At 41.7% G+C, this 25,639-nt stretch overlaps 1 protein-coding gene across 1 annotated transcript; it reads left to right on the top strand.

The window, feature by feature from the left end:
• The first annotated feature begins 414 nt into the window (after positions 1 to 414).
• On the top strand, positions 415 to 25,337 carry clip1a (CAP-GLY domain containing linker protein 1a). Its single transcript, XM_075467896.1, has 26 exons — positions 415 to 522; positions 4,637 to 4,962; positions 5,219 to 5,766; positions 6,382 to 6,506; positions 6,624 to 6,840; positions 6,949 to 7,146; positions 7,222 to 7,313; positions 7,488 to 7,548; positions 10,439 to 10,543; positions 11,675 to 12,583; positions 12,886 to 13,002; positions 13,327 to 13,384; positions 13,519 to 13,602; positions 13,743 to 13,899; positions 14,073 to 14,238; positions 15,490 to 15,705; positions 17,320 to 19,773; positions 20,415 to 20,552; positions 20,699 to 20,805; positions 20,988 to 21,108; positions 21,207 to 21,259; positions 21,755 to 21,872; positions 22,433 to 22,583; positions 22,696 to 22,748; positions 23,928 to 24,055; positions 24,266 to 25,337. The coding sequence occupies exons 2-26, from the start codon at positions 4,872 to 4,874 to the stop codon at positions 24,492 to 24,494; spliced, it is 6,696 nt and encodes a 2,231-aa protein (XP_075324011.1). The 5' UTR covers positions 415 to 522; positions 4,637 to 4,871; the 3' UTR covers positions 24,495 to 25,337.
• Positions 25,338 to 25,639: the final 302 nt, after the last annotated feature.

Here is a 25,639-nt window from a genome sequence, read left to right as displayed (position 1 = left end):
AGCTTTACTTGTTCGGTCACGTTGAACTAATAATCCTCAAGAACATGACTTGTTTGAACTCTCAAAGTCACGTGTAACTGGTGGTGTACTTAGTTTTTACATTAAAACAATTGTAGTGGTGCAAATTGTGGTAAAGTAGTAGGATTTCAAACTCATTTCGATCAGTTTTTTATTTTTAAACTCAGTATTCATTGGATCTTCTGTTAAAAGTCAAGGATTTATTTATTTATTTTTTTAATCATAATTTGGAATGAGATTGTGACTGATGTACATAAATCTGTGTTGTCTATAAATCACTTTTTATATTCGTAGCTTTTTTATTTTTTTCTGCAAACGGCGGCGTAGTGATCCATCTTGAAGAACAGAGCATCTTTGGTCGGCCCTTGGATAGGCGGCTCGTGCTCGTGCGCTGGGCTGTGCCTACTTGCCTGTGAGTGAATCGCGCAGTAGCAGTTTTTTAGTCCGCTCGCTAGCTTGATCACTTTCTCCTCACAAGACGGAGCTCGTACAGGAACATATCAGGTCAGTTGTAGCGCACGCCGAGGTCGCAGGGATTTCGTGTACTTGAGATTTCGTTTGCGGCTGACAAACAAGAAAATGAACGTCAGGAGAAAGTTGTACGGTTAGTGTAGACGTTACTTAAGGTGTTAAGTTGAGCTAACTAGCTAACCAACCCCTCTGTTGGTTCTGACCACCGGCTCGCTGTACTGCTCAGGCCTCGCTGCTAACGTTACTTAGCAACTAATCACGTCTGTTCTTAACGTGATTACTGACAGAGATTCGTGTAACCGAGGGGGTGACAGTCAGGTCAACGGACTGCGCAGTACAGCCACATATTACAGCAGGCTAACCCTACAGGTGACCCAGTCCAGCTATCTGTAACGCTGACTCTCAACTTGTGACAGCAGCACTACTCCCTGCTGGAACGTCGGTGACATTGCGGACTTGTGGAATTTGCCTCAGACGCTAAGCTTGCGGCAGTTATTGGTTAGCACACAGTTAAATTTTTTGTATTTGTCACCATTGTCTTACCGAATACGCACAATTCAGCGAGGTCGGAAGGCTAGTTAGGAGACATGGCATTTTATTGCAGGGTAAATTCCTGCCAGATGTGCCACCTCATCGACAGACCTCAGTGCTTTAGCTACAGACGGAGGTGACAGGCCACATCGTTGACAATAAGTCTAACTTGATCACACAGCGCATTGTATGTCAGCTACTCTGGATTTGATCGTGTTGCAGTTTAAACGTTTGACTTAGGCTTTTATGATTTAGCCTCTGTGTTTCAGACGAAAATCAGCTTAGCTCGTTTGGGCTGTTAACCAAGACTTCGATGTGTTGTTGGAAATGCATTTCTTCAGCTCCACTCCTGTGTTCCTGATACTATAAGTCTTTGAATGTTACAGTGTGGAGCTATTTTTTTAAGGTCGGTGAGGTAATCTGATCATTTTACTATCTGCTCGCTTCACACATTAGTGCGATTTATCTGACACTGGTGTCTGTGTGGTGCACAGTACAGTGTTGAATACACCATATCCTGTCTGTAAGGTTTTCTGTATTATTTCTGCATATAGACAGTGAGGTTGTCAACTTTATAACAGATTAATTCACAAAAAGAGGACACAGGATCCTTCTGCTTCTCTTTGAGACTCATTGCTTTTCTATACCTTCTCCGGCAGTGCCAGCAGGGGCCTACATAATCATCCTGGCAGATGTTTCCTCAGTAAGGAAGAACTATAACTTGGGTTGGCCTTGTGACGACAAAACCAAGGGGGAGAGTGACTTACATAAGACAATGTGCACTTTTAGAGATGTAAATGTCTTTGGTGGAATCCATTTATGACTTTCCTGTACCAGGCATATGATCCCCTCCCTCCTCGTATGACACAGAAGTTTAGAGGTATACATCAACACCCAGGACTGTGGAGGTAGACCAGTCAGACACAGCTTGACTTGTTGTACTTGGTTCCATATTCATTAAGTCATAGGCTAATATTAACCTACTGGAAGCCCATTGGCTTGTGTGGTGATTTCCACCCTCCAGTCAGCTAGCTAGTAAGCTGTGTATTAATATGATTTAGATCATTGAGAGTTAATTAAAAACATTAAACCTGTTTTGGATGGTTGAGTCTTCAGAATGATGAATTCATGGATTATGAATCCATAATGTTTCTGTTCGTTACTTTAACAGCATGCACACTTCTGTTCTCATGAAAGCAGAAGTTGATTATACTGCTGCTGCAGTTTGGTGAAATCACACTTCTGTTTTGTGCAGACTGCCATTTACATGATGGTACATGAAAGCAAGGCTACATGGGATTCAATTTAAGTCTGGTTAAGAATTTTACTTTTTGATACGCCTGTGTATTCATTTCTTTTAACATGTGCAGAGCATGGATCTTTGGCTTTCTCCCAAGCAACAGATTACACTGAGGGTCAGTAGCAAAAGATTAACATTACTGTGCTGGGGAATTTTTCAGTGTAAGTGGATCAAGTCTAGTTGACTGCATCAGCTTACCAATCAGAGCTAAAAACATCCACCGTGATTGTTCACAGATTAGTATGTTTTTGCTCTAATGTAATAGATATTGATCAAGCCGATGAAAGAGTTTAAGGGATCTTTTTTTACTTTTGCAAAATGAATGAATAAATACAGCAGATCGTGCTTTGCTTATTTTTCTTGGTATAGACTTGTACCATGTATTAGCCATGGAAGTAGTTTCTTTCTCTGGTCTTCTTCTGACCTGAGGGCATTAGTGAGTGTCATTCATGGCACATCAAGAGAAAACTGGAACACTGCCTCCAAAGTAGGTTGTGTACGCTGATGGCCACCCTTCATTCTCTACTGACTGTTGTCTCGGAAGAAGCGCGAGAGGTTCACCTCTCAGTTTGTTTTGCCAGACCAACATGCTGTAGCTCTTTGGCATTTTCAGGAATGAAAGGTATGCGACTGGCAAACGAGTCCTATGTTAACTTGCTGCCGTGTGAAGTCAAGCATCCCTGGCTGATTGACCTCACAGTTTATTCGGGAGTGAAGGACCTTTAAAGCAGGAAAGGATATCTAAAGCAACTCTAAAGCAGCTGCTTCATAGAACCCCTTCTTGTTATTTTTCTTTATGTTACTCCAAGCATATGCAGATCATGTTTGTGCTAGTGACTGAGTAGAGTAAAACACATTTTTTCTGGACATTATCATAGCTATTTATAGTACCTTTGATGTACTATTGTCTATAGCGTAAGCTCCTGTTCTCACCCAGTAGGTGTGAAAGATAATTACAGAACTTACGGACTTAATCAGTTCATTGAATCCAGTTACACCATTTTTTTATAATATATATCAATTAAGAAACCATCCATCCATCCATTAATTATCTTCCGCTGGTCCGGGGATCGGGTCGCGGGGGCAGCAGCTTGAGCAAAGAGACCCAGACGTCCCTGTCCCCGGCCACTTCCTCCAGCTCTTCTGGGGGTACCCCGAGGCGTTCCCAGGCCAGCCGAGAGACATAGTCTCTCCAACGTGTCCTGGGTCTCCCCCGGGGCCTCCTCCCAGTGAAGATTAATTAAGAAACCTTTTTAACAAATACACCTATCTTAGTAACATGCATCATGAATTATGTTTTGATTAATCACAAGGTTGATAAATATAAATACAAGGTTGTAATCTGTCATCATGATGTAAATGTGTTTATATGAACATTCACGTTCCTGGCTGTTTAGAACTACATGTGCACCCTTGCCACCGTACGTCATTAGATATTTATTAAGTCAGCTCATCCTTGTTTAGGGTTGTTTGTGTGCGTTTAGCCTTTATCGACTGTGACTGCATCTGGTGCATCGGACTTGGTATCTTGCGTTTCTGCACACCTGTTCTGGAGAGGTTGTGTTGTTGAGATGCAAGACGCTCACTGAAAAAGGTTTGGGGGCCACAGATTTCTGAGGAGATGGGCCTGAAAGCCTGAAAGCCAGTCAGTATTTGAAGGTGATGCCTGGTGTGAAATATCATGGCTGCACAGCAAGTCATAGCGTCAAGTAAACGACCGGCAGAGGTAGAAGGCAGAATGTTCAGCCAATCTGTGTCTGTGTTGTGGTAATCTGACAAACAGGATAATCTGCTACTGCTGGTGGTGGTCGTGTTTCTGCAGTAATCCTGTTTTGGAAAAGCCGTCGGGCAGCCGTACATGATTTTCGCTGGCAGAATGATAGACTGGGTGAGAGAACATATGCGTATTGTTGATCAAAGTCACATATGGTGAGCTATTCAGAAGTTCACGGTAGCTGTACCATAGACTGCATATCGGCTGGCCTTTGACAGGATATTTTTAGACCTAACTGACGTCGTGTGTGTGCTGAGCATCTTGTTGTCATAACAGAAACAAAATGCCTCTGTTAACAGAGTCTTAAAAGCAAAGTCAGTAGTATGCTTCAGGGATATCTGTGTTTGCTATTTCCATGAAAGTATGTTCTATCTATAAGCATAAATAATTTACGTTCTACTATTATTGCATAAATGAATTCCTTGTACATCAGTCTAAATTAAGTCGATCAGTCATGTGTTCTATCAAGTATTTTGTAAAGATATAGCTGAGCAAACTTGTATAAAAGTTAATTAGTGTTTCTTGTTTCTCTCTCTTAACAGGGTTCTTTTTGTAAGCACCACCCTTTTCTCCCTTCTCCCTTTTCCTGGTTTTTCTTTTTTTCTTTTCTTTCTTTTTTTCTTTTCTTTTTTTTGTTTTTTTTCTTCTTGCTCCATCAGTTTTGGTGCTGTGAGGACAACTTTGTTGGAGATCACAGAGGCGGTGTTTTGATGGTCTGGGGTCAATTCGTACCCACTGACGGACACAGGCCTTGTGGGTCAGATCACTGTTGAAAATATGAGCACAGCTAAGCCCAGTGGGATCAAAGTGCCTAGCAAAATAGCTAGGCCACCTGGTACTGGAGCCCCCAAGACAAACCCAAGCACAGGTATGAATCTCTTCTCATTTAGCTTCTGGTGGACACGTGGTGTTGTAGTTTATGCCATTAAACCTCTAACTGTGGGCTGTGTGGTTGACAGATATACTGCAAGGACCAAGTTAATTTTATATTCTGTTTAACATCCTCACACATGCTGTGTTTCTCCATACATTCTTTTTGTTTGTTTTACAATTTGCATCTGCTTGGTGTTGATAAAGTCAATATCTCACTGCATTAATGAACTGTGTTCTCTTTCTAAACACAGCTAAAGTTCCTGTGGCTGACAAATCGGCTGCAGGTGCCAGTGGAGGAGATGGCAAGAATGAGGAGGAGGATTTTCAGGTTGGGGAGCGAGTGTGGGTGAATGGAAACAAGCCTGGCTACATACAGTTTCTAGGAGAGACGCAGTTTGCCCCAGGACAGTGGGCAGGGATCGTCCTAGATGAGCCGATTGGGAAGAATGACGGGTCGGTGGCAGGAGTGCGCTATTTCCAGTGCGAAGCCCTTCGAGGGATATTTACTCGCCCTTCTAAGTTGTGTCGCACAGAGGGGGAGGCGAATGGAACGCAGACTGCACCACCCTCTCGTGCCGCATCACCCACTCCTTCAGTCGGAAGTGTGGCCTCGCAAACACCCGCCACGAAATCGGCTTTGTCCTCAAGTGCCACGGCAGCGAAGAAGGCTTCTTCCACTACACCGACCACACAATCCTCTAACCTCGCACGCACCAACAGCGAATCTGTCTCCAACCTCTCAGAGAGTGGTTCAGTCAAGAAGGGGGAGAGGGAACTGAAGATGGGCGACCGTGTATTGGTAATTTTTTTTTTTTTTAAAATACCCTAAAAGAGAAAAATGTTGCTTTTCCCCTGACTATTTCAGCAAAGTGACAGACCTCTGGAGGGCCATGAAATCATGAACAGTACCACTCAGATTCACATGACACTTGGATCCCCTCTCTTTATTTGGTGTAAAGAGAAATTAACACATGAAACTTCTTTTATTTCTCTGTGCTTCTTCTTACAATCACCATCCGTGCACAGTCCTGTAGGCCTGCTTATACGCTGCTGAGCACCTTCCTGCCTCCTTACAGATTCCCTCTCCTCAGCCTAAAGGCTGTGCTGCACAATATGTTAAGAGGAAGTATTGCTCATGCCAGTGAGGCTGCAGAGGAAATAATCTCATTACTGCCAAATTTAGTCCCACAATAACCATGTAGCTGTGCACTTTGAAATAATTGAAAGGGAGAAAACACATTTAGTCTATGAATGTAGCAATTTTGGCACAATTCTGTGCACGTATCTTTTTATGCTGCTTTTAAAAAATTATCTCACTCAGCGTTTGTTAGCAGGCAAAGCTTATTAGTTTTTAGACCTCTTTTATCTCTTTAGAGGATTAGGTGTGGGCTAATGTTTGGTGTTTCCTTCTCAGGTGGGTGGTACAAAGGCTGGAGTGGTACGTTTCCTTGGAGAAACAGATTTTGCCAAAGGCGAGTGGTGCGGTGTGGAACTAGATGAACCTTTAGGAAAGAATGATGGGGCAGTGGCAGGCACCAGGTACAAGCAATTTGTGAATAAGTAAAAGCAAAGTTAGTGTCTGTGTCTACCACAAACCTTCTATTATTGTACACTTTTGTTATTATGATTGATTATGATTCTATAATCTGTCCTCAGATATTTTCAGTGCCAGCCCAAGTATGGCTTATTTGCTCCAGTTCACAAAGTCACACGCATCGGCTTCCCTTCCACAACGCCAGCTAAAGCAAAAACAACCGTTCGGAAAGTAGTGGCCACACCATCGGGGCTGAAGAGAAGCCCGAGTGCCTCATCCATCAGTACCATGAGCTCAGTGGCATCTTCTGTTAGTGCGAAGCCAAGCCGAACAGGCCTGGTGAGACATGAACACACTCAGTGACAACCATATTGTGAAGTTATACATCTGTTTTGTGCTGTGCTCACGCAGCAGTCTGACCGTGCTACCGTTACCATGTTTGTACAGCTAACAGAGACGTCGTCGAGGTATAATCGAAAGATTTCAGGCACTACGGCCCTGCAAGAGGCACTGAAAGAGAAGCAACAGCACATTGAGCAGCTAATGGCTGAGAGGGATATGGAAAGAGCTGAGGTTGCCAAGGCCACGAGCCATGCTGGAGAGATGGCACAAGAAATGAACCTGCTCAGGGATGATCAGGAGCAGGTCAGCCTATTACTGATTTAAAAATATTGTCGGAGGTAGAGTTTCTGCAACCTTAACCATAACTTCCTTTTGAAGATGGAAGCAAAAATGGATCAGCTGCGTGCCTTGGTAGAAGCTGCGGACAAAGAGAAGGTGGATCTGCTGAATCAACTGGAGGAAGAGCGCAGGTACGAATCATGCAGACAAATACATACATTTACCCAGGACAGTATGTTAAGATTAGTTGTTTCTGATATAAAGGGGCTCAGTTTTTAGAGAGAAAAAAGCCTGCTGTCATTACGCGCCTGCATTTCTATAGACTTTGTAAATCCCCCTATTTTTTTTTTTTTTCTGTTAAATAGGAGGGTTGAAGATCTTCAGTTTCGTGTGGAGGAAGCTTGCATTACCAAAGGAGACCTGGAGGTAAATCTACAACACAGATCCATACCTCTGCAAGTAACAGTGTAACATGGCTATTTTCATCAAATGAAAACATAGCAGGAATATTTAGTTTGAAAGTTGTCTCACTGGTTCAGAATTTTAACATTAGTTAAGATGCAGCACATGCTCCAATCGGCCCGCATCCAGTTTTAGATGAACCTTAGTCTGCTTCCATAATAACTGACTTGAATTTTCTTTTTGCCTCAGCCTTTTTTCCATTAGTGTACATCCACTGCCAATTGAACTTGATTGAAATCATCCCTTGTCACAGAGCTACAGTCAAATTTATGGAGGTGTCATTTGCATTATCTTTCTGCGGCTGAGTTTATGTGGACAGTTTGAGGCCGGCTTCATTTGGAATTGGGTTATGTACTATCAAATGCACTCTACGATGAAGACTTTGACCAGGATTAAATACAGAAACAGGTTCGATAAAGTCACTTAACCTGTGTAGTGCTACCAAGTGATGGATTTAATGTAAAAGTACAAAAAACAGTTAAACAGGTTTGATAGCCCTTAAAGCTGCGGTCGGCAACTTTTTTTTAGTCATATTAGCTTGAACTGTCATGGGATTCTGGAAGTAGAATATTAAATAGGCTGTTTAGGAAAAATAACGAAATCTATAGCTCCCTCTGAAGCCTGTAATCATGCTTGCAAAAACCGAGCGCTCCCGGCTGTTTTTAACCAATCAAGTTAGAGTGGAGGAATCCTACCTGTCAATCACAGCTTGTGCACACGCTGCTGAGCGTGAGTCTGCCCCAGCTTGTGTGCTCTCACACTGGTGTGAACTCACGTGCACAACCTCGTCCACAGAGGGGGAGGGGTTTGGGGGGCGATTCGGAGCTTGTTAGAGATTGGGGGAGGGACCTGAAAGTTGTATCAGTTCGAATTTTCCGACTTTAGACTCGCAATTTTGAAAACCTGCCGACTGCAGCTTTAATAAGTTAGAATTTTCTATTCATCTTTTGAGATTTTTGAATTACGAAAGGTTTTGCTTTTTCATCCAAGTGATTTTTTTTTAAATGATCATTACTTGGATTTAAATGTTTTTTTTTTTTGTTTTTTTTAATGGTAACTTAAAACAGGAGTCTCTCTCTGCTCTTATTTTTGTGTGTCGTGTTTACATCCCAAGTTATGATGAAGTTCTGATATGCAAACCTCTGGAGCCTTGGGGTATCTTGAATTAATATCTGATCAAATAATCCATTTATTCCACAGTGCTGCAAAGGGGACCATCTCAGTTACCCCGAAGGCATCCAAGCTCAAAAATATTTTTTTATTATGAGAGCTAAAGGGTTGGAAAACCCCCCTTTTTTTCTTTTTCTTTTTCTTTTTCTTTTGCTTTAACTCTAACTGTTTATTACCCATGCACAGCTGTGACTAGATTAAAAATGCATGCAGCTTGAAATAAGACGGATAAACAAAGTAAACAGGCCAAACTAAATCATGCTTTAACCTGAGGCTGTTGAAAGTTGTACTAATGTTCAACTGTAACTCTCAGTGCCTCCCTGTTCAGTGATGTGATCTGATTACATGTTCTTCCCTCTCGTCCTCGTCTTTCATGTTGGTCCAGTGCTCAGCATGAAACCACTGGAGATGCTCCCCTGTCATTCCACTACCCAGCCACAGACCTGAATTCAGTCTTCCCACGACAGCTAAAATGGGAATAACACTTAAAGCAAAAAATTCCAATGTAATGTTTATGCAATGGTTGATTGCCAGGCTACGCTATAGATTATATGCACTACAAAGACAAGTTTTTACATTGAAGATACCCAAAGAAATGAGTTAGTCAAAAATGTTTTTTTTTTTTTTTTTTAAGTTTCTTAATCACACCCATCTTACTTATTACAATTGTTTGAGTGTGATGTATCAGATAAGTAGATTTCAGATTGTGTCTAAAGAAGACCTGAGATGCTCCACATATCTGTTGTCTAGAGCTATTATGTAATGGTTATTCTATGTGACTAAAAGCACAAATTATGCAAAGAAATGCATCTATGAGTCTTCAAAAAAACCGACTGAACTTATTGTACGCAATAGCAAGAATGCTTTCAAGCGTTTCTAGAGTACGACATTTTTCTGTGTAATTGATTGATTTATGATAGATTAGTCACAAGTCTTTCACATGCCGGTCTGATAACTGGTGGTTTCTTATAAAATACAGTCTCAGCAATGGCCTCATCACCAAAGAGAGAAAGCAGCGTAGGTGTTGATAATGGTATAGGTTTCATTAGCTTATCGGTGCGAAACCAAGATGGAAAAAAATCCAAAAAGATGCCTTGAATTGGTTAAACCAGTATACCTCATTTGCAGCATTGGATAACCTTTTTATAATGTAATGCACTACCTTTGTGTTATCCAGTAATACCAAGAGATACCAGCAGTACTTTCTCTCTGTGCTATGGTGAAGCCGTTAAACCTGATTTATGTGCTGGTTTGACACACGTGATCCAATTTTCTCTGCATCATAACAGTCAGTGTGCTTTGTTCACCAGGTGTCAGTTCTGCATGGTTCCTCTCAAACTGCCCTCATCTACATACTCATCCTGCACACCCATGATAACTGTACATGTCCCACTCTTTTTGCTGCTTGTCTTGTTATTCCCACCCCTCGTTCACCAATATCCCCATTTGCAGATCTATATGGCTCCGTCCAAAATGTCTGCATGTAGATGTCTTCTCATTTCCTCTTTTCTTCCACTCACCACATTCAACCAGCACCTTTTCCCCAACCTTTCAAATACTCCTACACAAAGACACAGACGCACTCACGAATCTCTCCTGTCTCCCTCCCTCTCTGTCTGCGTTGGGCTGGCATGTGATGGTGGCACTGGTGTGTTCTCTTCCTCTCCCCCTTGTTTACTAACAGACGCAGACCAGACTGGAGCATGCCCACATTAAGGAGCTTGAACAGAGCCTGCTCTTTGAAAAGACCAAAGCTGAGAAACTCCAAAGAGAGTTAGAAGACGCTAGGGTAATGAATTCTGCTCTGGGGTGTGCTGCATTGGGAAAGGGCCTGAGCAAGGTACAGAGGCCAAAAAAATTGCACGGTCCACCAAGAGGGGCCAATCAGGGGCTTGGGCTTGTGGTGGCTGTACCTTACACATGTGTTTTTTCAATTTCACGCGAGAAAAATAGGTCTTCCTCTTTCAAAAACGATATGAATTGAATAATGGACTTATAATGTATAGATTAGCTTAATTTAAATGGCTAAATCATTCAGCTCAAAGTGAGATCTTTGCAGTGAGATAGCATCTCAACTTATCTCAAATTTCAATTGATTTACTCTAAATTATGACACATTGAAACACGTAATTTTCTTTCTTTCTTTTTTAAAACGTCAAAACTAGAATCTAGTGCGACAGCTCTCCTAATATTTTCCAATAGGTTACCCAACCTGAACTCACTCATGCATTACTGGTATCGCTGCTTAACCAGACAGACAATCTTCCCCCTTTGTAATCATTTTCTTAGTTGTCCTATGTTTTACTTCCCCAGTCCTTCCTGGCATCCATTTGTCCTGCTTATTTGGTGTCCCCTGCGTTTTTCTAGTCTAAAACCAGCTCCACCTCCCAGACTTTACATCCTGGTGTCCCTCCATGGTATCACAGTCATAAGGGGTATAAGTGAAAAATAAAATACTGCGTAGTTCATATCGTCTTGTGATGATAAGGCCGTATCTTATATTTTCTTTAACAATTCTTTCATGAAAATGTTTTTGATCAAATTATTCACTTGTCGTAACAAAACTGAAAAGTATGTTGAAGCAGGAAAAGGAGTTGTATGTTTTAGAGGATTAGAATATGCAATAGATTCGTATCTTTACTAAATAATAGTCAGTTGTAGATGGACCATGCCCCTTTATAACCACAAGAGGTCAATGTAATGCCTTTTTTTTTTTTTTTTTTTAAATCAAAGTTGTTGGGGGTTTTTTACCTTTGTTTATTAGAAAACAGAGGTTTATTTTTTATTATTTTTATGTGTTAGTTCACTTTACGAATAATTTGTTCAGTAACTGTTAAATGATTTAGAATCTATTAATGCATTATTGATAGTACATAATGCTTAACTATTTTTTTAAAATGCAAGATCTCTACTTTTGAAGGTCGCCACTGTGTCAGAAAGGTCCCGCATTATGGAGCTTGAGAGGGACCTTTCACTGCGAACAAGAGAAGTAGCTGACCTGCAGCTGCGTATCGGCATCCAGCAGAGCTCCGAGGACTCAGACTCCACTCTTTCTCCGCTACTGGAGGAGATAAACTCTCTGAGGGATCAGTTGGCATCTCAAGAAGCTAAATGGCAAGAAGAGGTGGGGAAACACAAAGAGAAGCTTGAAGCTCAAGAGAAAATCCACAGTGAGGCCCTCGCTCAGCTTCAGACCACATCGGTGAAGCTTTCGGGTGACAAAGAACAGTTGCAGATGCGCTTAAGCCAGGCTGAGAAGGAGAACGCCGACACTGTTGAGCTTTGGCGTTCCAAGCTCGAGTCTGCCATTGCCTCTCAACAGCAAGCCATGGAGGAGCTGAAAGTGACCTTCAGCAAAGGTGCCGGTGCGCAGACAGAGGAGCTTGTAGAAACCAAAAGTGCGCTAGAAAAGCTCAAGTTGGAGCACAGTTTAGCTCTAGAGGAGGCTGCCGCCAAACATGAAGCCGACTCCTCAGCTTGGACTCGAGAGATGAAGGCGCTCAAGGCACAGCTGGTGTCTTTGACTGAAGACAAGGAGCAACTTGAGGAGTCGCTACGGTCCAGTGTTGAAAAAGCAGAGGAGCAGCACCTTGTGGAAATGGAGGATGTTCTTGGAAAGCTTCACACTGCGGAAATTAGGGTTAAGGAGCTTGAAGACAAGGAGGCAAATCTGGCACAACAGACCCAAGACAAGGACAAAGAAACCAAAGAGCAGATGGCAGAAATGGAGGCTCTACGCGGCCAGTTAGCTCAAAGTAACCAGGAGCTAGCAGCTGTCAAGAGTCAGTTACAGGAGGTACAGAGCCAAGGAGACAACCAGGGTGCCAAGGTGGGTTCTTGTACCCTTTTTTGACCTACTCTTTTAATTTTATAACACATTTTAGCCTAATGTAGTTATTTTGTCTGTCAGTTTCTTATTACTTGCTCATTTATTATTATTTAGTTAGTAGTAGTATTATTATTGTTGTTTTATTGTTGTTAATTCAGTCATTGTAAATATTTAAAAAAAAATGTTGAGCTACTTGACGAATTTGAATTTCCCCCATTGGGGGATAAATAAAGTATTTTTCTATTCTTCTATTCTATTATAGGACATTCTATTTGTTTTTATTAACTTGTCATCTGCTGCAGGTCAGTGAGTTGAGCTCCCAGCTGGAAGATAAACAGCAGGAAGTAACCTCTTTACAGCAGAGTCTGACCACTGCAAAGCAGCTCAAGGACACCATGGAACAAGAACTCGGAGGCCTGGTGAGCTTGATGGCCTACTGTTTAGATACATAAGAATTCCCCCTTCAGATTTAAGGCACTGATCTTTTACTTGTTCAGTGCTCTCATTACTGCATTCATTTATTCCAATTATTTCAATCTTGTCTTTGAGTTTTAAATTTTCTAGCTGCAATTTCATGTTACTTCCAATGACTTACTGATATATTTAAACTGGTATATACAAGTAAATCTCTACGGAGCTGATTTCAGCTCCTTCTTTGTTTCAGAACTGAACTATAAAGTCATCTTAATAAATATACCTTGAATTTAACTGTATTGTTTTTGTTTGTTTGTTATTTTCTACAGAAGCAACAGTTTGCAGAAAGCACAGAGGAGCTCAGTAAATCATCCAAAACTTTGCAAGGTTGGTGATTTAATCACTCTTTTCTGAGCCATTCAAACCGTTTAACCTCCACTTCTTCTGGTCGGCATTTTTTTTAAATGATTTTTGTTTGTTTTTCTTGGAATAAAAACTTTTTTTTTTTTTTTCTTCTGCAGAAACACTCGAGAAGCTTACTGTAAAGGAAGAGCAGTGCACGTCCTTATCCACAGAGTCTGAGTCTCTGAGAAGTCAGTTTGCTGGTGAGCACCTTAGAACCGTACTGTTCTGTGCCGAATATCCTCTGACAAACTTGCACGATTGCTTTCCATTGGAGTTTTCATTCCTCGCTTTATGAAAAAGGTCTGAACCCTATGACCGGTCTCATCTTGTTTTTGATCAGGGATGGAGAGGAGGCTGAGGGCTGCGGATGAAAAGCTTGAGCAGCTTTTAAAGGACAAAACCAAACTGGAAAATGATATTTCAGACATGATGAAGGCATCTGGTGATAGTTCAGTACAACTGACAAAAATGAACGAGGATCTCATTCAGAAAGAAAGGTACCACGGATGATTATTTCCTTCTTATGTCTTACTTGATACATATTTCACTGTAATATATTGTAAGCAATATACAAATGACTTGTTTTTGTTTTATTCCATGCTCTAGTACATTCACTTTTTGGTTATCTAACCTGTCCCTTCACGTCCTCCTCTTTATCGTATTTCCACAGGAGGCTTGAGGAGCAACAGAATCAGCTTGCAGAAGAGAAGGAGAAGGTGGCAAACTTAAACGAACAACTCCAGCTTGAACAGTCAAGCAAACAGCAGGAGTTGAAAGAAACCAGAGATGCTCATCAGACTCAAATAAGTAGTCTTCAGGAGAAGATTTCTACCTTGGTCAGTATTTTCAGATGCCAACAAAAGTATGTGAAAATCGACATCCATCCTCGGGCTGATGCGAGCCGGACACAATAACGCAGCCTTTACCTTCACACATGTACAATTTGCATTACAATATTAGCTAGATTTTTAGCACAAATGTGGTTAGCAACCATATAAACGCTGTAGCCCTTTTCACATATTGGTTCTTCCTTATAGCTGAACAAATAAGTCCTTGTTAACCCACCACTGTTCCTCTATGGTAATTCACACATACCAAACATAGTGGAATCAGCTGAGAGAAGTTGCAGCTACAGTTAAGCTGCATTCACAACATTAACTACACAAGCTTTATACGAACCAGTCCAGAAGAAAAGCTTCCATTCCTGGAATACCCAAAAGCTTTCTTTTGGGGTGGGGGGCGAAGGTAATGTTCGCTTGCCAGGAGTTTCTGATATTGTTCTAATTCTGTGTTTTTAACTTCGACCGGTCTCTGTCCTCTGTTAGCTGGCAGTTTGCCCGTTCACACTTGCTACTGCTTCCTCCTCTTTTTCTTTTGGCTCCAGGACCAACTAGACACTGTGGTGACTGAGGTCCCATCTAGTGGTGCAATGTGGTATTACAGGATTGTCTGATCCACCAAGTTTCTTAGTTGTATATCTCAGCTTCATACTATGCATGCATTTCTTACATAATGTCATGGATGTTGCCTTTTCAATTTTGCTGATGGCTCCAGTTGCATTTTTGAAGTTTGAAACTTTTTCTAAATAGAGCAGCTTTCTCTGCGATTTCCAGGAGAATATGCAGACTTTTCCCACAGTTCGCACATCGTTTTCACAGCAGAAGGAAGTCCCTCTGTATTGTTTACAGCCTGTGGAGAATGGAATATGAGGCTCCCCTGATGGCTGTTTTACCACACTTATTTGAACATATCCACAATAGCAATAGAAAGTCACATAAAAGTCAGCAAAAGAGCACGAAGGAGTGAGTGTACACAAATGTGTGCTAGCTGTAAAAAGCTCATGAAGATCAGCTGTTACGTTCAGACTTTGCTTCACGTTGCGATCTCATGGTCGTTTAATTGCGAAACTGGCAAGAAAATCTCTGGAAGAAGTTTAGAGCGAATGTTGACATTTGCTTTTTCACACGTCACCCTGGAACATCTCTGGAAAATGTCAGAACTTTAGTGCATGTGTGAGAGAGGCAAAAGAAGTAGATGAATGCTAAAATGCTCTATTATTGACTTCTCCTTTTCTCCCCTTTCCCCAGGAAAAGACTGTTAAACAGAGAGATACGTCTGTTGAAGAGCTGAAGGCCACACAAGAGAAATCCCTCTCTCAGGCCTCGGAGCTCCATGTGAAGCAACTTGAGGAGCTGCAGACTCAGGTTGACAAGTTGAAGCAGGAGCTGTCCTCCTCTAAAGAGAAAACCCAAGAGTTGGAGAAGACCGTTTCAGAGCTGCAGCCATACAAGGAACAAGCTCAGGTAAGCACAAACTCAGGGGCTTACTACTTGTTTTACATAATCGCTGGTAACATATTTAAAGTTAGAAAAGGCTCTTCAATGTTCTATATTTACGTTTTATCATTATCTAAAGTTGTGAAGGAAAATTTGAGACACTAAATGTTAAAATCTCCAAAATATTTATTTTTATTAAGCAGAAATAAAAACAGTTTTAACACCTGAGCGTCTGAAAGCGAGGTTTACAAAACATAATGGGAGACTACATGCAACTGAATGTTTTAGGTTCATTTAGCAGCAGTGATTAACGTATGTTGTCAACATTTGCCCCCTTGAATACTGTCTTATATTATTTGCACAGGTTTTTTTCATTCCCCCTTACATAAACACCAGTAACCAGCTCACCGTTGGTTGTTTCCGCTACGCAGAAGCTAAGAGGGTTAAACCGGATTTAAAGATGTAGAGAATGTATTTCTAGACAATTTATGGCTATTGGAAAATGTGCATAATTATGCAATTGGCAGCATTTAGGTCCATTTTTAGTTCGTCAGATTCATCGAATCATTGTTCCCCTTTTAATGGATTCAGAAACTGTTCAGATCCATTCAGTCTGCACTCCTCAGACTTCAAAGACAAGGGAAAATAGTTATAATAGGATACTTTATTACTCCTCAAAGCGAAGTCATCACGCTGCAGTGATATTAGAAGAATCATCAAGAAAAATTGATCAAAAGTAAAGGAGATAAATGTTGTGTTTCGGATTAAAGGTATAGTTCGTCCTTCTGGAACCAAGTTGTTTTATAAACCAATTGCTGTAGGCAGGAAGGACCTTCTCTACTGATCTTTATTAATTGTGCAAATAATATTTCTATTATTAGTAGAGGGGGTGTCGCTTCCATTATTTAGGGTGTCCAGAGCAGTCTCCAGCCCAGAACCAGACATAATGACAGTTAAAAAGTTTCAGAAGGTTTTGCTTAATTTAATAATCCTACAGATTTGTTTTGAACTTTTGAGTTCCTAAACCTCAAGATGCAGGAGCACAACATTCAGCGATTAGAAACGATTCGGTCAAAGTCAGCGAGTCCCACAGAATGACCACAACCCACCCTTTCATGAATTAACCAAGTGGCGATCAGTTGGGACCCAAAGCTGCATATTAGGGTGTGCAAAAGAGTGAGTGGGTTTGGATATATTCTGAATCCACTGAGCTGTGTGTTTAGCTTTGGATTTACCTTCTACCTCCTGGCATTGTTCATTAGCCTGCTTTTTCAGTGGAGCATTTTCACTGGTAACACTGGCCTTTACATTGCACAGTATGCAGAGTAAATACGTGCTCTGTATCGATGCTTCTAGTGATCTGGAGGTCATACACTGACAGCCTGCCGCCGCGTTGTGTTCACTTGAGTTATTTGAAGTACCGAGTGAGGGCTGAAGTGAAAATGTTCCACCTTGAAAAACAAACTGGTGTTGTAAGCTCTGGTGTATTCTTTTGGCATTTTTTTTAATGCTTCTGCAGCTTAACCTTTTCATTTGCACATCACTGATCTCCATATCTGGTTGGTTTATTTTGTATTCATTCATGCTTTACCCTGGATATACATCCCCCTCCTTTTTTTTCTTTCATCTTTATTTTCCCAGTGTCTTTCTGCTGAACTTGACTCCTACAAGCATGATGTTGAACATTTGTCCAAAAAACTGGAAAAGCAGAGTCGAGACCTGGAAAATATGTGTAAGGGAAACGAGGACGTTAAAGCTGAGAAAGACCAACTGGAGAAACAACTTTCAGAGATGCAGAATAAGCTCTCTGCCCTTGAGATTAGCTACAAGGAGCTTTCAGTCCAGAACGAAGAGCTGCTGATAAGCAGAGATCAGCTTTTAAAACATCAAGAGGAATTACTCGCCAATAACAAGCGGACAGATGAAGAGAGGATTTTAGTGCAGAAAGAAGTGGATAAGCTCAAACGGCTTCATCAGGAAGCACAGGCTGAAAACAAAGAACTCCAGCATGGTAAAGGTGAATACTTGGCCCAAATTGAGGAGCTTCAAAGACAATATGCAGAGAAGAATGACTGCGCCTTCAAGTATCAGCAGGATATCCAGCAAATTGAGGGTAAGAAAAAGCAGCTACTTGAGGATTATGAAAAGGTCTGCAAAGAGAGGAACCAGCTTGAAGAGGACCTCAATGAAAACAAGACAAAGCTCACATGTGAGCGGGATAATCTGATATTGGAGAGAGATGCTACTAGAAGTGCCAAAAAATCTCTCGACGCCAAGAATGCCGAGCTGCAGGCAAAACTTAACTCGTTGAACTTAGAAAAAGAGGATCTCACAATGAGGAATACCCAACTCCAGGCCCTGACGGAAACACTGACAAAAGAGAAGGCAGAGATGTCCTCTGAAATCAGCGCGAATGCACGGGACAAAAACAAGCTTGAGACGGAGAAGCAGGAGCTTCAGAACAAGCTCAGTCTAACGAAGAAAGACGTGGAGAGCTACGTCCGTGAATGTGAAGAGCTCAGAGCCTCCAAAATGAGCCTGACCCAGATGCTGGAGGAGTTCAAGACGAGCAGTCAAGTGACTGATTCTGAAAGGCTTCACCTTCTCCAGGAGAAAGAGGACCTGCTTTCAGTCCAAAGAAAAGTCTCCAACGACAAGGAGGAGCTGCTCAGAGAGCTGCAAGACGTTCGAGAGAAGCTTCAAGTCTCAAAAGAACAACTGAATCAGTCTAACGAGAAATTGAATGAAGCGTTGTCCTCTTCTGAGCAAGAGAAAAAAGCGCTGCGCCTTCAGAATTCTGAAACTGAGATGGCTCTACATGACTTACGAAAAGAAAAGATGAGCCTGGACTCGGCTCTGGAGCAAAAGAAAATGGGTTATGAGCGTTTGGTTGAGGAGAAGGGGGAGTTAGAAGAGAAGCACGCAAAGGCCATTTCTGAGAAAAATGCTCTTTCTCTTGAACGCGACAAACTAGTTAGTGACATACGAACAACGAGAGACCAATTGGATGGTTACAACCGAAGTAATGATGACCTAAATCAAGACAAGACTCGTCTAACGGCAGTGCTCGAAGAAACCAAACGCCAGAAAGACGCCTTTGAAGCTCAGATGACCACTTTGAAACGGGAAAAGGCTGATCTACAGAATGAACTGCAGAAACATTTGTCTGATATCAAAACTCTGGAAGAGGCCAAAGCTGAACTTTTTGAAGAGCACAGTAAACTAAAGCTGGATTTGGAAAAGTCTAATTTAGAGCTCGCTCGACAGGTGGATAATTTAACAAAAGATAATCGGCACCTTCACTCCCTGCAGATTGAGCTTGACCAAAAAGCTCAGTCTTTGGAGAAAGAGAATCAGGTCCTTCTTCAGGGAGTGCTGGAGTTAAAAAATCAGTTTGAATCCGAGTCGCAGGCCAAGCACCTTCTTGAGACCCAGCTACTAGCTGAATCTAGTGAACGAAATAAAGTTGTCTCCGACAAAGATGGTCTTTCCAAACAAATTGAGGATTTGCAGAAAACGTTATCCAAAGTTACACAAGAAAATAAAGAGATTTCCTCCAACCTTAAGAATGCTGATGAACAAAAGAGCTCCTTCATGGCGGACATGGAGGCTTTGAAATCACAACTGAAGCAGCGAGAGCAAGAAAATCATCGATTGACAGAAGATAAAGAACAGCTATCGTCAAAGCTTGAGGAGATGGACAAACTGATGACTTCCCTGACCGCTGCAAAGGAGGAGCTCTCAGCTCGCCAGTCTGACCTGGAGCAGGAGATGTCCTCCCTCCGCTCAAACCAAGAAAATTGGCTCACCGAACGGTCGAGACTTCTCGAAGAAGTGGAGCGTTTGCACGCGAGCACGAAACGGCTGGAGGCCGATGTCGGCGCACGGCAAACCGAGAAAGAAGTTTTAGAAAAACGATGCAAGAGTGCGCTCGAAGAGGCGTCGGCTTCTGCTGGTTTGAAAGAAGAAATTTCCTCCAGCGCCTCACGTCTCACCGCTCAGAAGGATGCCATGCAGGCGGAGAGGGATGAAGCCACCCAGCAAGTCAGGGAGCTCGAGTCCCAACTAAAAAAAGCCATTTCTAAGCAGCTTGAGGTATTTCTCCTCCAGTAGCAATCCCTGACTCACACACTTTATTGTGGCTGGGGCTCTATCACCCTCTCACTGCATGCCCGCTGGTTTGTCTTCCTTTTATTTTTGTGTCTTAACTTTCATCTTCCTCTTACTAATCGCTCTGTAATACCCTTAACTCCCAGCCTTTGCCTGTGGGCTTATAACGCGATACAATGCGAGGCGAAATTAATCAGGGTGACACGGGTCAAACGAAGTCTTAACAAACTGCCTGCAAAGGAATGCCCTGTTTTAATTGGTTGGACTTCTCTGACTTGTCACACAGGTAAATTGGTTTTCAGTGTCCGTTCTGAGGCCACAGGTTGTAGAGACATGATCTTATAGCACGCGCTAACTCCCTCTCTCCTTATTGCAATATTCACGTTAATTGTCAACCGGATTATACCAGAAATGATTGTGTACTGATATTTGGATAATTCTGTTAATCTTTTGTGTCGTGAATCAAAAGCATGTCAGTAATTGATGTAATATTGTAAGACAGCGGCCATTGGTGTAGTTTCATCAAATGACCGACATCAGCGTTCAGTGATCTCGATCAACTATTTCAACTTTTTTTCTAACCGTCAAACTGTTGATCTTAACAAATGTCCTGCTGCTCTGTTTAGGCTACAGAGGCCTCTGGCAAGACTGCACAGGCTTTTGAGCAGCTGAACAAAGCTAACGCAGTTTTGATGAAGGAGAAGAACGAAGCCCAGACTTTGCTGGAGGAGCTCCAGAGCTCCAAGCAGGAAATGCAGACACAGGTGAGAGATGGGTCCTGGCAGAGGAAGTGATGAGGAAAGTGGCCTCTGTCATCAAGCAGTAGCGTTATATATGAGAGAAACGCCACAAAGTGACTTCCGTGTTGTGACTTTCTGGTAGTGTTGAACATGTGCGATTCTTGTTTTAGCTGGAAACGCTGACGAAAGAGAATTCCAGGTACCAAGGAGATCTCAATGTATCCAAAGAGCAGCTTTGCACTGAAACAGAGAGGAGCAAGAGTCTACGCCAAGAAATGTAAGTGCATCCTTAGCTTGGGCTGCTAATCTAACAGAAATCTGTCAGATTTGAGTCTGGGGGGTATGATACAATTGGAATAAGTAAAGCAACAGATATTGGCAAAGGACTTCTCTACAAGCTAATATTTCGTCCACAGTAAGTGCTACATTTTCTTAAGTGATTTTATTTTCTCTAATCAGCGAGGAGCTAAAAGAAGCGGTTTCTGTGAAGTCGCAGTCGCTGCAGACGCTGCAAGAGGAGAACGGCAGGCTGAGCCAGGAGCTTGATGACAGTCACAAAGGCCAGAGTGACCTTGGAAAGGTGAGAGACTTGGGTGTAAAAAAAAAAACTAAAAAAAAACATGCATATATTCCAACTTTGATCAATAGTCCACGTTTGAATTTGATGTTTATTTCCAGCTAAAGGATGAGCGCATGAAACTCAGAAAAGAGCTGGAAGAGTTGAAGCAAAGGTAAGAGGATAAATTTTTTTCTTTTCTTTTTTTTTTTTTTTTAAATCCAGATATTTTGTCATGGCATATTCAGCAAAAGTATCTTGATTTTCTGTAAAGCCTGTTTTCACCTGCTTGGCACCACATTCTTGATTAAATGGATGGTGTATCACGCTGTTCTTTTTCCTTCAAAGCTTGCCAAACAATGCCTTCAGGTACTTGATGCCTTTTGATATATTCTGTCTTGTTCGTCCTCACCATGTCACGCTAAGAATGTAGTGACCAGTCCCACGTCAGACACATTACATCATAACTCACCTGCTTGACCGATGGGGTCTCAGTTCCTCATCTTTTTTTATGCAGCTGTTGTGTTCATTAAACACAGAGCCAAATTTTCACCAAATGGCCCTGTAGTGGCCCAAAAGCTGAGGTTTATAGTTTGAACTCCCAACCCCTGCCCCTGCAGTGATTGCATCTTGTCCCTCTGACATTTAGCTGGTATTGTGTTTCAAACAGTGAAAGCACTTTGAAGGAGCAGTTGAAGAAGGAGAAGGCAACCCTCCAACAGGCCATCCATAAAAACAGTGCCTTAATCTCAGAAAAGGACCAGCAGGTGGACAATCTGAAGAGCGAGGTAGGAACGAATCTGCAGTTTTTATATTGATCTGTAGTCACAGCTGATTATTTATGCGGAGCTCTGAAGTATGTGGTGCACGAAGTTGATTAAGGACAATCAGTCCATGGAGTCACCCCGTGATGTCATGCAGCCTCAGGAACTCTGAGCTCATTTAAAGACCTACCTTCAGTAGCTGTTGAATCCCACGTGCTTTTTACGCCATTGCCTTATCTGAGAGGCTAAATTGACCGTTAAGACGCATTTGTAACAGGATGTCACCTCTAGATCAAGTAGAGTTCAAGGAACTCGTTTAACTTTGAAGTTATTGAGCAGATAACCACCGTTGCTGGTGCAGACCTACTGACCCACTTCTCTTGTGTCTGTGGAGTCCGATTACATCTGAGATACTTTCATGACCTAAAACTTAGATCTGCACTGTGAATTTTCAAAGACTACATACATATCGACGAACACACTTTGAATTGGTTCTTGTATTAGTGCCATCAACTGCCATCCTATTGTTAAAAGAAACAAGGTGTTTGTCCCCTAGTCATAAGGACGGGTTGATTTCTTTACAGCTGGCTGTGCTGCGTGGAGAAAGTGCCTCAGTTAAGACGCTGCAAAGTGCCACGCAGGCCTTGGAGCAGGACAAAGCTCATCTGCAGGAGCGCCTTCAGAGACTGGAGAAGGAACTGGCTGCTGGGCGTGACGGCATCGACGAGTCCTCGGGTAACACTGGAATTACCTCAGAACCCACGACTGATACATCTGGTAGCACCAATCTGTCATTTTTGTGCTGAAGAACAACTAATCTGGTTTACTTCTTTTTCTTTTTTTCCAGGTGATGTCATTCTGGACCAAATGAGGGAGGATAAGGAGACTGCGGAGAGTCAGGTGTGTACTGGTGCACTGATCCTTAATGTTACAAATGGTGTGGTCTTTATTTTAGTTCATCCTGTTTAATTGCCTCGTATACATTCAGTGTAACGATGCTTTCCTACCCTGCCCGTTGAGTCTTCTGACAATAATTTGGTCTCATTACATTTACGTTACATTTTATTTTGTGGCAGTCGTATGGAGACCGTCTTACTGAATGTTGTGAATGTGAATTTTGAACGACTCTGGACTAATTACTCGAATACTACTGGAAGACTCTGTATTTTAGAGTGGACTCATGTTACAGTATAATGTTTTACAGAGGGTCAAATGGGCCTGAACTGATTTGAAATTGCATTGAATGCACATCGGACTCAATCATTTGAAGTCTTACAGACAGCACTGATCTCCCCCACGGATCAGAGTCACAGCTTAATCCTCTCGCCACTGAGCAGCATTTCATTCACGCTCGTGGGATGATGGCGTGACCCTCTGACCTCCTCGGACCTCCGCTGCTTATTCTAAAACGTTATACTGTATTATCTGTGTCTGTGATGGCATGAGTGTGTTGTCAGGCAGAGGACGGGTCCTAATTGAGATTTCATTTTTTTCTCCCCCTCCTCTTTCTAATAAATTCAACTCTTCTCCTCTGCCCTGTTTCTGATGTTGGCAATGCTACACAACCATCAGGCAGCGGTTTGTTCATGTTTTTCATCAGCTTCACTTGTGCATGTTTTTTTCACTGTGGCTCTTGTGTCTCATGTAGTATGAAAACTAGAAACTGTCATCCGAAGATGAATCAAACTTGAACTTTTAATGACTCAAACAGTCGCTCGACTCTGATAAAATTCCCTGTTAACTTGGAAGCAGTCATCAGATCAGACTCATAAGCTGGGGTATTTTGTTGACTCCTCTTGTGACTTATTTCAAGCTTTGATTTCTCTTGGGCTGATAATCCACCACTTTAATCAAGATTGGGATCATTTTGGAGGGGTGTGTCTGGCAGCAGTATTTAGAAGTAAAAACTGTGTCCTGAGGCCACAAAGCCTCGTATATAATAATGCAAAAAACCTTCAACAGAAAACCCAGTGTATTTTTTTTTAAAAACAAGTATAATGTGAGAATATTTGTTTGGTGGATAATAGATGATTATTCACCAATGGCAGGATTGATGCTACAGTTATGTCTCCATTACAGATTGAGTTCCTGAATTCGGTCATTGTTGACCTCCAGAGGAAGAACAAGGAACTTAAAGACAAATTGGAGACAATGGCAGCTTCTGCTCTCAATGGAAATAATCCAAGTGAACTGGATAACTATGATGAGTAAGTTGCATTCAAAGCAGCTTCTTTTTCTTTTTTCTGAATGTATGTATGTATGTATGTATGTATGTGTGTGTATGTATGTATGTGTGTGTATATATGTATGTATGTATGTATGTATGTGTATATATATATATATATATATATATATATATATATATATATATATATATATATATATATTTCTCACAGAACTGCTCCTTCCCTTTGCAGCCACGATAAGCAACCCGTGAAGAAGAAGCTTCCGCCAAGAGTGTTCTGCGACATCTGCGACTGCTTCGATCTTCACGACACAGAGGACTGTCCCACACAGATGCAGATGCCCGATTCTCCTCCACACACCACCTACCACGGCAATAAGAGCGACGAGCGGCCCTACTGCGACATCTGTGAGGCCTTTGGCCACTGGACCGAATCCTGTAACGACGACCAGACCTTTTAAAGCCTTTTGAACCCTCGTTCGCACAATCAGTATATTTGCACATCATGTTTGTTGAGCTGTGCTTTTGGGGTCTTACTTTGTGTGTGTGTGTGCGCGTGTTTTTGCCAAGCATCTTGGTGGTCCACGCCAGCCCATAAACGCTCTCAAAGGACAATTTCCTCCTCGGAATCTTTCCAAAAATCCATCCATTTGGTCAAACATTACACGAAAGTGAACAGTTTTTGTTTGTGATTGTAAATGACTCCAGAGGGAAACTGTTTTGATATCCTGGGTTTTTGTGAGTGAGTGCTGCAGGTGGATGTATGGCTCCGGCAGAAGCGGTGGTTAATTTATCATTATCCTCCCATTGTTTGCACAGCTCGTCAGGGGATTACAAAGATAATAAAGTTTCATAAAAGGTGTTTGTCTGAACTGTAAAATACTTGATCGAAAGAAAGAAAAAAAAGTCTGTTTTGCGCAAAAAGAAAAAAATAAATAAAGAAAATATGGTGAGCTATAGTTTATTTTTTTATGCCTGGAAATACTATGTAACCCGTAAGAGGTTTGATAATGTGTGTAAATGTTGCGATGGGGAGAGACTTGCCTGCTCTGATCTGGAGCGGAGCAGCGAAATAGTGTCTGGCTTTAAGGAGAACTTTTTTATGGTCTTCGTCTAGGGACTGCTGTAAGATTGGTAAGAAAGATCACACTTGCTGTAAGCCCTCGGTTCCAGTTAATATGGCCTTTTCAAAACTTTTCTTACTGATGACTCGTGTTTGAATCGGTTAGATACTTTGGCTTTTCTTTGAACATGTATTGAATATATCTGTATAAAAATAAAGTTTATGGATGAATTAAAAATGATCTGATTTGGTATTTTGCTTGCTCTTTCTGCCTGCATGCAGTCATGTGAAGTAATTATGAGGGCTGTATATGTATTAGAACGTTTCATAATGAGCTTGAGAAACCACATGTTGCTATGAAGGTAACCAACCAGTATCCCCAGGATTCCTACTTAACATGTTTGGTTTTCTGTTGTCATTTTAAGCCAATTTAAAACTGAATTACTTAAGAAAGCTTGTATAAAAAAATAACAATTTCCATGAAAACAGTTTGACAGCATGTGTGTTATTCTGTTGGCAGAAGAGTTGCTCGTCTCAGAAATG

This window comes from Odontesthes bonariensis, chromosome 6 (genome assembly GCF_027942865.1).
Source record: "Odontesthes bonariensis isolate fOdoBon6 chromosome 6, fOdoBon6.hap1, whole genome shotgun sequence".
Lineage (NCBI taxonomy): Eukaryota > Metazoa > Chordata > Actinopteri > Atheriniformes > Atherinopsidae > Odontesthes > Odontesthes bonariensis.
Note: the sequence above shows the minus strand (reverse complement) of the source record. Positions and strands in the feature narration are given on the sequence as shown.